This window comes from Dipodomys spectabilis, unplaced genomic scaffold (genome assembly GCF_019054845.1).
Source record: "Dipodomys spectabilis isolate Male_0828 unplaced genomic scaffold, ASM1905484v1 ptg000066l, whole genome shotgun sequence".
Classification (NCBI taxonomy): domain Eukaryota; kingdom Metazoa; phylum Chordata; class Mammalia; order Rodentia; family Heteromyidae; genus Dipodomys; species Dipodomys spectabilis.
The window spans coordinates 3,768,416-3,783,804 of NW_024870743.1; the positions used below are offsets into that span (position 1 = coordinate 3,768,416).

Here is a 15,389-nt window from a genome sequence, read left to right on the forward strand (position 1 = left end):
CTGACATGTTGAATTGGAACTCCTTTGTATAACTAACGATAACAAAAATTTTAAAAATAAAACAGCCCTTCAAGAGCCCCCAAATCACATGTTAAAACAAGTAGATAATGTTAATGATGATGACGGCATACAAATGAAGCTAAAAGTAAACTATCTTAGCAAACTGTAAGAAACAACTGACCCCTTCCAGTAAAGACTGAAAACCACTCACTGCAGGAGCGGGCATTATGAAATCACACACTGGGTTTGAACCCTGTCTCTGTCATTTAGTTGCTGTGTGACACTGAGTAACCACTAACATCTCTGTTTCTCAGTTTTGTATTTGTGAATTGAGACAATAGTTATAAGGTGGTCATACAGTTTAAATTAGTTAATATACATGAAGGTCATGGACATGGTCAGGCACACAGGTAAGCTACTTTGGTTATAACAAATGCATAATGATTCTTTAAGTATGTTATGGATACAGGATGAAGAATAATTGTTAACATAAATAACATGTTGAATTGGGGGTGGGGGGTTAAGTTGAATATAAATCACTGCTAACCCATTAATATGGCTAAAGATCCAAAACAAGTCCATGTCATATACTAAAGTAACACCGTAATAAGTCTAATCAAGAGTCCATCAGCAGTAGGGTATGTTATTACTTTAGGAACTACTGAAAAATGCTACCGTTGACTCTAGTGGCCTCAAGATACAATCTAATGTCAGATAAATCAAAACGTGGTGGGGGGATGCATCTTAGAATGAACGAAATCCTGATATAAAGCCTGGACAGTGGTCAAGGAGCTAGATGGCAGAAGAATTTCTTTAAAGACAATCATGTAGACCACTGGATTCTCCCAGTGGCTTTCCTGGGGGAGCTCTATCTCTGGGCAGGAGAATGGCCACCCTGGCTTCTGCAGGTTCACGCCCAGTGGGAGCAGAGGTGGGAGCCAGCCAGGAGCAAATCCCCTCAGGCAGTGCCAGGAGAGGCCACTGTGAGTCACCTTTGCCTCTGGAAGGCTGAAGAGGGTTTAAAGAACTGATAACAAGAGCAATGCCTTTGTACCTCTGACCATATAAAGTATGTATTGAGCTGAATTCCAGGAAATGGAAAAAAATTGATAGCAACAGAATGTCTATTCCAAATACTTATAATCAAACCCTAAACACTGGTCAGATTTCAGATTCCTGGTGGCAATCTGATCATCTGAGAGTTCTTCGAATAATTCGGGGCTGTGAAACTTCCTTCCTTGCCCCATCCCTAGCCTTGCTCAGGTCTCCCTAAAACCTGCCCCACAGTGCACAGCTGTTTGGCTTTTGGAAAGTATGGAAATAATTAGCCAATTGGAAACCGACTTCATCTAAGACCCTCCTTCTGATTAGAGTTATGATTTTAGCAGACATCTTTATCACAGTAAGAATGTCATACAAGGTAAAATGTAAAAGATGGAAACAAAAGGAATTGCTCTTAAAGCTGAATACAAAATACTATGTGTAACTGGCGCTGAGCAACTATGTCTGAATCTAAGTGCCACAGACAAGTCTGATCCTCAAGGTGCAGAGCCACACCCAGCCTCCAGCCTGCCTTGCCGCTGGCTCAGCAGCATCCCCTGATGTAAGATCCCAGACATTGCACATTTCTCCCCCACCTCCACCTCCTGTCCTTGGGCAGCTTTGGATCCCAGTAGAGCCACAAAATGGAGCCTGATCTTTAGGTGAACCGAGGGTTCCATTGAACTGTTACACAAAAATGAAGTAGACGTCAGATGTACTGTTATAAGATTGGGGGATTGTTGCAATAGTTCCTTATCCTCAATATGATGAGGAAAATCCCAAACAATACAGAACGGCCTATACAGGAGTCTCAGCGAACCATGGTTTTCCTAGGTGACACTTAACCAGTGGTTGAGATATGGAATGACAAAGATGGGTAAGGCAGATCTTTGAAATTACCCTTGCTGGGGCTGGGAAGGTGGCTCAGTGGTAGAGCACTTGCCTTGCATGCCTGAGGCCCTGGGTTCGATTCCTCAGCACCACATAAGCAAAAAGGAAAAAGCCCGAAGTGGCGCTGTGGCTCAAGTGGTAGAGCGTTAGCCTTGAGCTGAAGAGCTGAGGGACAGTGCCCAGGCCCAGAGTTCAGGCCCCAAGACCGGACCCCCCCCCAAAAAAAAAAAAAAAAAAAAGAAAGAAAGAAAGTACCCTTGCTAAAAGCAACGCTGAAGGTCTGGGCTCAATAAAAGAAAACTTCATCCCAGACTGTGATTGTCTAAAACGCTATTTTTCACTCTAACTACATACCTCAATTTTTGATCCCAGAGAAAACATGTTCAGCATAGGTAAGTTATACTTAAACATTTTCAATATTCTAATGTAAAGTGCAGGAGTGAACCACTCTGATTCTATAATTAACATTAATTTATCCGATGGGCGCCTGTTAAAGACTAAACAATGGGTTTATGTCACACAAGGCCTGTTAAAGACTAAACAATGGGTTTATGTCACACAAGTAGGCGAGAAGTAAACATCACCTAGAGCTGATCAAGATGGGCTATGGATGCCCACCCGGGGCCGTTTATTGAATAAAGCATAGGACTCTTTCCGGAAAGATTACTAGAAGTAGAAACAGACTAGCTTATCAGGGCCAGACAGGTGACAGATAGGGTAAGCCAGTAAGGAACTGCTCAGACCCAGTAGTAAGGTATGTACACTTGATACTGTAAGATGCCACAGGATTTCTGGACAGTTTCCTAGGTGGTTATTCTAGTTTATCCTTTAAGTATTCTGTGACTGTCCATAGGCTCTCTGAAATCTAGAGCTTGGCCTAAAGAGCTGCATTGAGTTTTTTTTACTCTGCTGCCCTGGGGAAGGGGGGGGGGGGTGCATTTGTGGTAAAAAGGGTGGTGAGAACACACAAAAACAAACAACAACAGCAAACTCAGGGTACAAAAAAGACTGAAAGGAACTCAAGACAAAACATAGTGGTTGAAACACACACACACAAAACCAAAAAAAAAAAAATGTCTTTCAAAATAAAAGTGGTTTAATTTGCATTGAAAAACAATATGCAGCCTACAAACTCTCAGAAACACAAATTAAAAGGTAGTTACAAGTGTCAGGAACTATGATAATTCTGAAAATAACAATCTTTTTATTAGATACCTAAGACCATGCTGTAAGACTTGAAATGCCAGGTCATGTAGAGATAAGTTACATGCTTTTTGCTATACATTTGGACTCTTACCTAAAATTTCATTAAAAGAACACTTCATTCTAACTAATTTAAGTTCTACAGCTACTAAGAACACATTACACTGGTGAGGTGAACACATCTTTTTTCCCAGCTGACTGCACGCCGCTGTTTCTTCTTTACTCCCTCATATTTGGTGAGGAAGCCAACCATGAGAAGCTAAGCAATTGTCAGGAGAAATGAGAAGGAAGCAGTGCCGGGTCTATGGACAGGGGACTAAGGTCTAGAGCCCTTGTTGCCTTGAAGAAAAATGAGGTAAATAAGTATAAAATGTTAATATTAGAAAATGATAGTGAATGAAACAATTATTTCTAACCGTTTCTTAAACGTAAGGGTCATCTGTAAACTGTTTTCATGTTTGAACAATTCATTTTAATAGGCTATTCATGTTTGCTAGATTCCCAACAAAGCAAGATACAGCCCCTAACACACACGTCTGGCTAAGCAGCGCCCCCCGTGTTTGGCAGGAGAGGGGCAAGGACTGCAAGCTTCTCTCTAAGCCAGTGACCTGGCCCAGGCAGAGAGATTTTGTGTGGTCTGCAACAGCACCCTTATCTTTATGTAATTAATTAGTTGCTAATTTAGGTTGGTCCTCACTTCAATTAGATTTTTTTATGACTTTTGATGATACTTCCCAAGGCCATGATGGCTCATTCCTGTGACCCCAGCTACTCGGGAGGCAGAGACGAGAGGTGAAAGGTTATCCTTTTTACCTCTGCCAGGGCAAAATGTTAGGAAAAGCCTATCTCACCCAACAAGATAGGTATGGTGGCACATATGTATGCAGGAATGATGTATGTCAGAGGATCAAAGTCTAGGCCAGTCTGGGCAAAAAAAGGAAGACCCTACCTGAAAAAATAATTAAAGCAAAAAGGGCTAGAGAAGCAGCTCAAATAGTAGAACATCAGCTTGGAAGCATGAGGTGCAGAGCTCAACCTCCAGTATTGCCTCCCAAAACAAAAAACCATCTTCCTAACAGTTTTGGCACTATAGATGGGCCACTGCTAATGGCACCCAAGCTGCATGATGGGGAAAGGCATGCACACTTGGGAGCTGCTGTTTGACTTTCCAACGTTGCTCTCTTCCTGGGCTGATAATGGTGGTCTAACTCTCTCCTGAGGCTGGATGGTGACAGCAGCTGCAGTTCCCAGTCAGCCCCAAGATCACAAAACGACGTCAGTATCGGAGCACTGGAGCCTCCCATGAAATCTCTACTTGCACCATCTACACTTTGTCTACACTTATCAAGGTGAGATCCCTAAGTCACAGAACATTTGTAATTGTTCTTCCCTCCTGGCGGGCCTCTGCATTCTTACAGACGCTTTATGTTCCAAAAAATCCTCACTGCACTGGGCAACCAGAATATTTAGTGCTCACTCCATGTCCACAGAGGCCCTGCTCAAAAAGAACTCAAAGCCAGGTGTCAGTAGCTCACACCTGTGACCCCACCTACTCAGGAAGCTGAGATCTGAGGATGCAGTTTAAAGCTCACTTGGGCTTCAATTAATCACCAAATCATCTTCATTAATCACCAAATAATAATAATGATAATGATAAAAGCTGGAAGTAGAGCTGTGGCTCAAGTGATAGAATGTTAGCCTTGAACAGAAAAGCTCAGGGGACAATGCCCTGACCCCGAGTTCAAGCCACAGGACTGGCACAAAAAGAAGAAGAAGAAAAAAGATTCCACCCCAAGCTCTAGAAATGTCTTTCAATCTCCACAAAGGCCAGGGTCAAAGCTGTCAAGATGATAGAGCCCAGGCTGGGATATGTTACTCATTTTATGAAAAACTTCCATCATGTAGGTGACCAAGGCTACTTCCTAGCAGTTGTTCTAGATACTTAACTCATATTTGACAAAACTAAGTGGTAAGAATATTAATTCCGTAAGTAGGAAAAACTCTTTCCACAGCTGGCTTAATACTAGTACACTTTGAAAACTAATTTTTTACATACCTTAGACTGCATCTTCTGGAGATCTATCTATCTCAAGGACGGCATTTTCTTCCTAGGCACGAAAGGGTTTAAAATTACGTAAGATCTTAAAGTCTCTTTCTATTTAATCAGTCTCAGCCAGGGATTCTCAACCTTGGTAGAGCGACAAGACATTTAAAAAGCATTCAGTGCTGGCTTACTGTGAACTTCAACTTTTCAGCTCATTTGTATAATCATGGCCAAGGTTTAAGCTTGAGTGGGGAATGACAGGGGGTAGTATGACCTGGAGAATTACCTAAACTGTTTCAGATGGGCACTGAGGCCTTATCCCCACCCCAAGCAAAAAGGTACCCCACTGGCTTCTACCCTCCTTCAAGGGTCAGCAGGACCTGTGAGGTGGGGGATAAGAGGCTGGGCTCCAGTCTCAAATGCTGACCAAAAAATTCACCACACCTTTTCTACCTCTTCCCCCTTAAGTCATCCACCATAAGACAAAGGGAACAAGAGCTCCTCATTCTCTCTTTTCCTGGCCACTACTGTGATATGCTCAAGATTTAGCCAGGAACTCAGAGATTTTTAAACTATGGGATACTTCTAAAGAGGCTGAGAATTCCTGGTGTAACCCAAAATTATGTGGTCTTAAACCCTTTTAAATTTAGTACTTTAGCCAGAAGGAAAAAAAAAAAGATTTAATTTCATTCCAAAAAAATTCTGATTAGTAAGAAAAAAATTAGTCACATATATTTCACTGTAGTACTACAAGCATGCAAATGATCCAGAACTCTCAAGAGAATTTTAGCTCAAATTACTTAGGCAATTAAATTCTAAGCACTATATAAATAAAGCTCTAATACATCATGTGAAGACAAATTTTCCTTCAATAGTGAAATGTTGTTTCAGTTTCCGTATACTTAAATTTCCCAGCATAGGAGGGCTGATCCTTAAGCATTCGGCACCATGCAAGTTGTCTCGAGTGAAAAATACCAACAGCTTTGTCATTTCTGGGCTTGTCCAAAGATATGTGCACAGGCAGCACCCTGTCAAGAGGAGCAGCCCTGCCTTTATATGACACACATTAACACATCTCCCTTGTGGTTTACAGTGGGGGCAGACTGGTCCATACAATGTAAGACTCTATAGCAAGATTCAAGCCCCAGGTTTCTATCCATCTTTATCCTGCTTAAAGCAGTGTGCATGTGTGCATCAGTCTGGGCAGTGTGTTATAAATAGAATAGATACACATAAACTGGCATACAGACTCAAAGAAATTATGGTGACTCAATAACCCATCTGTACTGTCATTTCTGTATCAGTCAGAAAAAGCAAACGTCCAGAATGTTCCGTAATAAATTGCTGTTCTCCAGGACCTGGATCATCTGGCCTGCTCAGCTATAGAAATGCACAGCAAGATGCTATGGCACCATTGAACTCTTTGTCAGAGATGCTAAGAGAAAGCACTGGATGGCATGGAGACTTTAGAGGCACGTTCTCTCAGAAACACTTGTGGGGGTGGCTGGAACACTTCTGCCAACTCTATGACCTGTGAGTCTTTACCAACTGCTGATACATGACAAAAACAAACACACACATTACTTCTTTATTTTTAATCAAAATGATTCATTTACCATAGGGAATAAAACTCCATGAGTCAGAATGACATGCAACTTTTTATTGTTTTCTAAATCTACTTGTACATTTAGTACTCCAGTATTAATTTCACAAACAGCATGAGAAAGTATCCTCCAATGAGGAAGAAGCTGCAACTACTCACCTGAAAAGGAAAACACTGACTCTGAAATATTACAGCACATTGCAAACTAATAAATATCATAAATATTAAAATGTTAACACTACAATTTATAAATGTCAGTAACACCTTGCCTTTGTTAATGCTAAAACATTTGTGAAAGGTCATGCAAAGTAAACTATAAAATGCTCCATTGTACTCAAACGTCAAGGCAGTGAAACACAGAAGAGCAACTCTCAGCACAAGGCCTGGTCAAGTAGGTGAGCAGCACACACACACACACACACACACACACACACATACACACATGGTTCTGTCTGGGTAATCACACAGCTGTGACCTCACCTTCTGCAGTCCCACCTGTGATAAGATATACTGCTAGAACTAATTCTACATAATAAGCTATGTGAAAGTGACGAACAATTTTAATGCATGATGGCAGGGACCTCTCTAGCCTACATAATACCGAAATGCGATCATTCTCTTAATGTCTGTGAACAATAATTGCAAAGAAGAGGGTTTCACGGTCACACCAGTTATATCTTGTTTTTACTCACACAGTTTCATGCTTTTCAATGTTCAAAAAATGTACTTCCTCTTTTAATAATCCTTCCTCACAATTAACATGCTGATTTAGGGGACAAATGCCGCTGGCACACTCTGCCCTAATATAGAAGACAATGATTTAGCTCTACCCAATTAAACGTTTCCTTGTCTTCATCACTAATGTTCTTATGTAAAAGTTTCTTCATACATCATTCCACAAATTATTGCCCATATCTGCTTGATTCTGCAGAGGAAGAGTTCATGCTTGGGTCTGGGGATACAGCTCAGTCTAGCATTTAGAAGGTCCTAAACAGGATTCAGAGTACCACCAAAAAAAAAAAAAAAAAGAAAAAATTCCACCCCCGACTCTTGCTAAGACCCCTTAGAAAAGCTGGGCACACAACTTAAGAGTTACCGAATGAATCGTACTAATGGTAAGGCTGGCCCAGCTAAACTGTTAAATTACTCTGGGTATTGCTGACTTTCTTAAAGCCCTCTTCAGTAAATATTTTCTACTTAAAACCTTTTTAGTCATCAATTTGTATATTATATAGAATATTGGTTGTAAAATTAATTCACCCTTAAGTCTCTGGCTACTCCAAACACATCAAAATTCCTTTTGTTGTTGTCTTTTTTTTTTTTTGCCTGGGGGGGGGAGGTAAATGAGGTTTGGTCTCACCTTGCTAAGCAGGTACCACAACTCCATGCCTAAAACCTGTAAATTCTTATCTAAACACCTTATGAATGAATTTGCTTTTGTTTTATCTAACACCATCTCCCCCAGGTGTGTGTTCAATAATTGTTCTACAAAGGGGATCCTTAGGTTTTTCTTTTGCAAGTTAAGCCCTTTATACTTAACAAACCAGCCCTTTCTGATTTATTTTTATACTTAGATGATGTCTCAACAATTTTATGGAGTTATGTGCCAATGAAAAGCATAATAATGGTAGTGAGGTTTATAAACTCCTAATGTCTGAAGGCTGTGGATGAATTCAAAATTCAGGACAATTTTGTGATAGGGCCTAACATTCCACCACTTCTACTTGTTTTCCTTAAAGAATGCTTTCTCTTTCTTCTCCAAAGCCTGCACTATCAGAAGGGGTTACTGCATGGAGCTCAGAGGCATCTTTCGAGAGCCTTGTGTAACTCGAACGTAGGCTTCGCTTATGTGTCAAGCTTTTTAGATTTTCATTCTGAATAGTAGTTGGAGTGGGCCCAGGCATCAACATGACCTGAGAAGACTCTCTAATTCCCTCCATCTCATCAAAATGTTGATTGGGTCTTGTGGCTGGAGCAGTGTTGTTGTTCAGAGTCACAGTACTGGGTGTTCGGTTCAGATTATAGGTCTTCTGGCACGCAGGCCAGCTCTCCTCAGGACTGCTGGCTATCAGGCTACATTCTGAAGGGCTCTTCTTGTCTTCTGAGCAAATGGACATGCGAGCTATGATTGGATCGTGCAGGCCGCTCAGGCTGTGTGGCATTCCCCGCTTCCCTGTGTGGGTGTCATCTTCCAGCTCTATGAGATTTGCCTTTTCAAGCTGGGAACCATCAGTGGCTTCATTGTGAAGAGAGTGATTGGGAGAACTTTCATTAGATCTCACTCCTGAATCTGATGAATCCTTTTTGTCAAGGAGAGCATCTGACAAGTACTCTTTTGCTTTAATGAATGTCCTAATAGGCTCAGCAGTATGTTCTGGAGACTTGGACACTCTCTCAGCTTTGCCTTCAGCTTTTTTATCTTTATCATCTTTGAGCAGTGGAGTATTGTCTGACTCTTCCGTACCTGATTCATCTTCATCGCTTGGAAGTTTTTGATAGCGCAATCCACCTCCCTTAAGCTTCAGATCTGTCTGGAAAAGACTGGACCTTTCTGAGGATTTCTTGCCTGGGAGCAGCTTACTGCCTGACTGGTCAGACTTTTCATCTTCTTCAGTAATAGGGTCCAGGGGTGAGGCATCATTAGTGGAAACGCCAGATGATGAATAATCTATCACATCCCCCCTTTTCATTAAGAACGACTTCCTCCCATCATCTTGCTTTGGCTCACTCTCCTTCCCCTTCTCTTGCTCTAGATTAGAGTGAATGGAGCCCCCTGATGAGCTCTGACCCATGTAGTATGTGCTGTGGGGAGAAGATCTACCACTGATTGTCGCCGACCCAGTGCCCCCTTCTAACTGAGACATCTGAGCAATATATTCTCTATAAGCATCTCTATATTCAGCCTGCACCTTATCAGTAAGCTTTGATATTTCAATACTGGAATCCTGGGAATTGAGACTCGAAAGACTTGGGGTTCTGCGAGTTTGTGACTGTGAAGACAGAAAAAAAAAAAATTAAGAATTCAAATAAGCAAAACCAAAACAACCAAAAAAGACAAATGCCAGCTTAGGAAGTATATGTGTATACTAACAATTTTAAAAAATCATCAGGATACCAAGATCTTTTTAAATAATTCTACCTACACAGTTTAACAAAAAAAAATGTGAACTTTTAAATAGAACTATTGTTATTATAAAGCTTTATAAAAATTTTAAAATTTGGTAAAATTTAAAAGTAAAACTACAAATTATATTAAATCATTTTAGCACTTATTTTTGTTTGTGCTAGGTGCTGTCCTTGAGCTTTTTTTGCTCAAAGTTAGTACTCTACCATTTAAGCCACCTCCATTTTCAGCTTTTTTTTTTTTTTGGTGGTTAATTGGAGATAATTTTCTCACAGACTTTCCTGCACAGGCTGGCTTTGAAACGCGATCTTCAGATCTCAGCCACCTGAGTAGCTAGGATTATAGGCATGAGCCACCAGCACCCGGCTAAGCACTTGCTTTTAATAACTTCAAAACTTTAATTTTTTTTTTTTTTCTGGTCATGGAGCCTGAACTCTGGTCCTGGGTGCTGTCCCTTAGCTCTTCAGCTCAAGGCTAGTGCTCTCCCACTTGAGCCACAGCACCACTTCTGGCTTTTTCTGCTTATGTGGTGCTGAGGACTTGAACCTAGAGCCTCATGCATGCAAGGCAAGCACTCTTCCCACTGAGCCACCTTCCCAGCCCAAAACTACAATTTTATGTAAGGCAAAATTTACTTTCATTGATTAAAAAAATTCCCCTTGGGGTGAATATGATCAAAGTATATTTAATACATGGAACTGACACAGTAAAATGCTTTTGTACAATTAATATACATTAAGAAAAGAAACGCACCTGGAAGGAAGAAAGAATTAAGACATATCTCTAAAATAAAGCACTCAAGTCCTTCAAAATATGATTTAAAAAAAGAACCTGATCTAATTTGTATATGATTCCAATTCAGATCAAGACAATATACTTAAAAATGCCAAAATACACCGAACACACACACACATACACACATATTTAAAAAGGTTAGAGTGCAATAGAAAAGGTAAATAAAAGATAGATAACAGAAATAAAACCATGAGGCCAGTAGCTGCTTCCTAGTTAAGAGTGAAATTAAATAAGAAATTAAGTTTTATTTTCAACATGAAGTTTTAGGATTCAAGTTGCCATAAATCATTGAAGAGCTAGTAAGGAATAAGCAGTACAGATTAGGAAAAAGGGAATGGGGAGAAAGCACCAGGAAAGTATAAGAAAGGATAAGAAAAAGGCTGAAACTAGGACACAGAAGCAAAGAAGAGCCTTCCCCTTGAAAGGGTCTCCTGGAATGCAGTCAAACTGGAAGGACTGAGCTACCCACCACATGAGTAATGCGGCTGTTCTCAAAAGCAGTGCGTTTTATATACACCTCGGTGGCAGGGGATTCACAAGGTGGAAACTCACTCCTGAGAATCTCGTGATATTATCGGCCTAACCAGTCTTATCTACACAAGAGTGCACGGTGGCCTTACTAGAGTCACACACAAATGATGTCACACCAGATTCAATGTAGTGGTACATAAGGACCCAGTCATCTTCTAGGAAATGTGCAAAACCATGCCATCCTCACTAAATTTTGTTAATAAAAAATTATTTTTTCTCTCTCTCTTTTTCTTTTTTTGTCGGTCATGGGGCCTGAACTGTGGGCCTGGGCACTGTACCTCAACGCTTTTCAGCTCAACGCTAGCACTCTACTACTTGAGCCACCATGCCACTTCCAGCTTTTTCTGTGTATGTGGTGCTGAGGAATCGAACCCAGAGCGTCATGCATGCAAGGCAAGTACTCTTATCACTGAGCCACCTTCCCAGCCCTCTCTCCCTTTTTTTTTGTGCTGTTACTGGGGCTTGAACTTATGGCCTGTGTTCATAGCTGCCATTCTACCTACCACTTGAACCACAGCTCCACTTCTGGCATTTTGTTGGTTAACTAAAGATAAGTTTCCTCTCTGGACTGACTTCAAACCTCAATCCTCAGGTTTCAGTAGCTGGAATTACAGGCATGAGCCGCCTACTAAAATGTTATTTCTATTAATATGTCATTTGTTTATTTTTAAATACATAAATACCTAGAAAAATGTTCAGTTTCCATTTCTAATACAGTAACTAGTTATAATAAAACTTACACAAGCACTTGGCACTGGTGTCTCACACCTACAATCCTAGCTACTCAGAAGTCTGAGATCTGAGGATTATGCTTCAAAGCCAGCCCAGGCAGGAAAGCCTGTAAGACTGTTATCTCCAAAGCCAGCCCAGGCAGGAAAGCCTGTAAGACTGTTATCTCCAATTAACCACCAAAAAGCTCGAAGTGGAGCTATGGCTCAAGTGGTAGACTGGCAACCTTAAGCAAAAAAGCTAAGAGACAGCACCTAAGCCCTGAGTTTAAGCCCCAGTACAGGCACACACACACAAAAAATGAAACAAGAATCTTACATCAGCAAATGTTCTTTGGGATTCTCAATAATTTTTAAGACAGCTAAGACTAAAGGGCAATTTGAGAACTGCTACTACATAAAGACTGTGTTTTCTGTCATGATGGAGTGGAAGCACTTGGTACAGTGTAGCCAAGGATGAGGAGTGACTGGCACATTCAAAAGGAATCTAATGGAAATGAATAACTACTGCTGTTGAAATGGAGATCAAAGCTTACTTATTGTGAAAATAAGTAATTTTATCTTAAATCATCAGTTATTTGATAATAAATAAAATGGATTCTCACTTTAAAGAAATAAAGTAGATAGAGTATAAAGAAAGAAAGTGGACAGTATGGAAAAAGAATGAAAATGTTTTTACCGCCAAACCAAATACCTTAAAAATGAGGCAGAGGGGCTGGGAAGGTGGCTCAGTGGTAGAGCGCTTGCCTTGCATGCTCGAGGCCCTGGGTTCGATTCCTCGGCACCACATAAGCAAAAAGAAAAAAGCCGGAAGTGGTGCTGTGGCTCAAATGGTAGAGCGCTAGCCTTGAGCTGAAGAGCTGAGGGACAGCGGCCAGGCCCAGAGTTCAGGGCCCATGACCGGACCCAAAAAAAAAAAAAAAAAATGAGGCAGACACTCTGCTTCCAGAGTACAGCCCTCCTTTAATGCAGAGGTCCTTGTAGTTTAGTAAATTTCCCTCCCTCCGTGGTGGGAAAGCACCCTGTGCTTACTTTCCTTGCTTACTTTCATTTTATTCCCCCTTACTTCTTCTCACACGTCTTTCATTTCTGTTCATGCTGCTCCCCTCTCCTCCTTCTTCTAAGAACATCCCATGGGAGATACTACCTGCACAACAGTAGATGACAAAAGGGACACAAACACCCAGAAAGAAAAGAGGAAAGGAAGAGGGAGGGAGATGGCAAGAGACAGAGATAGAGACAGAGCAGTACGTGGAGTGTGTGTGTATTGGAAAACCAAACTGCAAGACTGGAAAGGATAACATTGGCTATGTATTTTAGCCAATGATAACTGAATTTTGAGAAATACTCTAACTTGCCCACTTCCTGCTTACTCCATGCTGCTGCCCTGGGTTCTCAATTTAATAAACCTTACCTTTTCCTCAATTTTCCTGACTGGCCCTCTCAGGTGAATGAACACATTCTTACCCAGGTGAGTACTCATTGTTTCCTGAATGACTGTTTTACTGCACTAACAACGTAGCAGCGAATTGCCCCTATTCAGTAAGACAAAAAATGATGCTTAATAAATACCTGCCAACTTAGATTACTGTGGCGTGGGGCACCTTCATCTAGGCCAAGGGTATTCAGTTCTTCAAAACTAAAGTTTAGTGTGTAGGGAGCTTGGTTGGAGAGCTCGGTGTGTGGCAATTCATTGTGTGAAGACCGGCGAGCAGATTCACCATGAGGAACCGTGGCGCTGGTGTTCTCATTAAGAAAACGTGCATCTTCAGGAACCACCTGGCTTTCTGCATTTCTCATTTCTAGAACCTTAGCAAAAGAAAAAAAATCTCTATAAAGTCACCTTTAGAAACTTTAGAGGTTTTAAAAATATAACATTATAATGGAAATAAGAAAGCATACTCCCTTAAGTGAATTTCTAATGAATTTGCATTATATCTTCTTTTTTTTTTTTTTTGGTCAGTCATGGGGCTTGAACTCTGGGCCTGGGTGCTGTCCCTCAGCTCTTCAGCTCAAGGCTAGTGCTCTACCACTTGAGCCATAGTGCCACTTCCGGTTTTCTGGTGGCTTACTGGAGATAAGAATCTCACAGACAGCCGGGCACTGGTGGCTCACGCCAGTAATCCTAGCTACTCAGGAGGCTGAGATCTGAGGATCGCGGTTCAAAGCCAGCCCGGGCAGGAGAGAACATGAGACTCCTATCTCCAATAAACCACCAGAAAACCGGAAGTGGCGCTGTAGCTCAAGTGGTAGAGCACTCGCCTTGAGCTGAAGAGCTGAGGGACAGCGCCCAGGCCCAGAGTTCAAGCCCCATGACCGACAAAAAAAAAAAAAAAAGAATCTCACAGACTTTCCTGCCTGGGCTGGCTTTGAACCATGAGCCTCAGATCTCAGCCTCCTGAATAGCTAAGGATTACAGCTGCAAGCCCTCAATGCCCAGCTGTACTGTATATTTTTGTCTTTAATTTTAATAATACTAAGAAAAAAGTAATGTCAGAAATAATCATATATAGAACTACTATATTGTTATTTTAGTTTAAAAATGTACTTGAGGACAAAAGAAAATGCACTTGGAGGGTGTCAAAGAAACCAGAGCTGGAGAGTAATATAAACTGTAAAAGTGAATTTAAGCAGGAACTATTGTAATAGCTCAACGTAGAACAGGATGAACAAGGACAAGTGGGAATTTATACCCAAGGAGTAGAGTGAGGATCAGCTACAGGAGAGTCTGACTAAATGTATTTGCCAGGACTCTTGAAGACAAAACATGTAGGCAGACATAATCTAGGAAGTAGTCAGTGCACAGGAGGTACTTGATCAGATATCAAGGGTGTTTGTGTTGAGGGAAGGGGTTCTTTCTAAACTACATAGCAGTAGACACCAATCTACGGCATCTATGGTGTCTGTCAAGGACAGACACTGAAGGCTGAGGTCTAGACAGCTCAGGGGCCTAGCTGGAGCTAGGTCAAGGACAGAATCTTTGTCAATACAGAAAACCCGTGAGTGGTCACTTCCTCAGATTCTTGAATGAAATGCCCCAGCACAAAGACTGCCTAGTGCTGCTGTGTACATCCTCCATGACACCTGGTATACCCAAGTATAAAATTAGTAGAGAAGATTTTCTTTTTTTGGGGGGGGTCATATTCCTGTTTATTATCATCATCATCATTATTATTATCTTTAAGTAGTTGTACAAAGAAGTTCCCATTCTACAAAACAGTCTATGCGTACAAAGTGTCTGACAGCATTGTCAGCCATCTCTCGTCACCATCCCTTCTCTCACTTTTTTTCTGAGATTAGATGATTACATAAATTTCACATATTTCACAGTACTGTGGAATAGTGATAGAGTCACAAACACATTTTTAACTTTCACAAGGCAAATTGTCATTATCATGGTCTATACAGTTTGTGAATTCTATGAGCTTT

General features: G+C 41.1%; 1 protein-coding gene and 1 long non-coding RNA gene across 5 annotated transcripts in view; both read right to left on the reverse strand.

The window, feature by feature from the left end:
- Positions 1 to 3,006: 3,006 nt before the first annotated feature.
- On the reverse strand, positions 3,007 to 5,496 carry LOC122108766. Its single transcript, XR_006147629.1, has 2 exons — positions 5,192 to 5,496; positions 3,007 to 3,474 (listed from the first exon to the last, which is right to left on the reverse strand). It is a non-coding gene; the product is annotated as an uncharacterized LOC122108766 (long non-coding RNA).
- A 1,328-nt stretch (positions 5,497 to 6,824) lies between these two features.
- The window catches only part of Kidins220 (kinase D interacting substrate 220), a 93,707-nt gene continuing 85,142 nt past the window's right edge, over positions 6,825 to 15,389 (reverse strand). For all 4 annotated transcript variants that reach the window (XM_042680737.1, XM_042680735.1, XM_042680736.1 and 1 more), the window contains 2 exons: positions 13,533 to 13,769; positions 6,825 to 9,772 (listed from right to left, as the gene is read on the reverse strand). In XM_042680737.1, the coding sequence (XP_042536671.1) occupies positions 8,516 to 9,772; positions 13,533 to 13,769 (1,494 nt within the window). In that variant the 3' untranslated portion in view covers positions 6,825 to 8,515. The remainder of the gene's footprint in view (positions 9,773 to 13,532; positions 13,770 to 15,389) is intronic.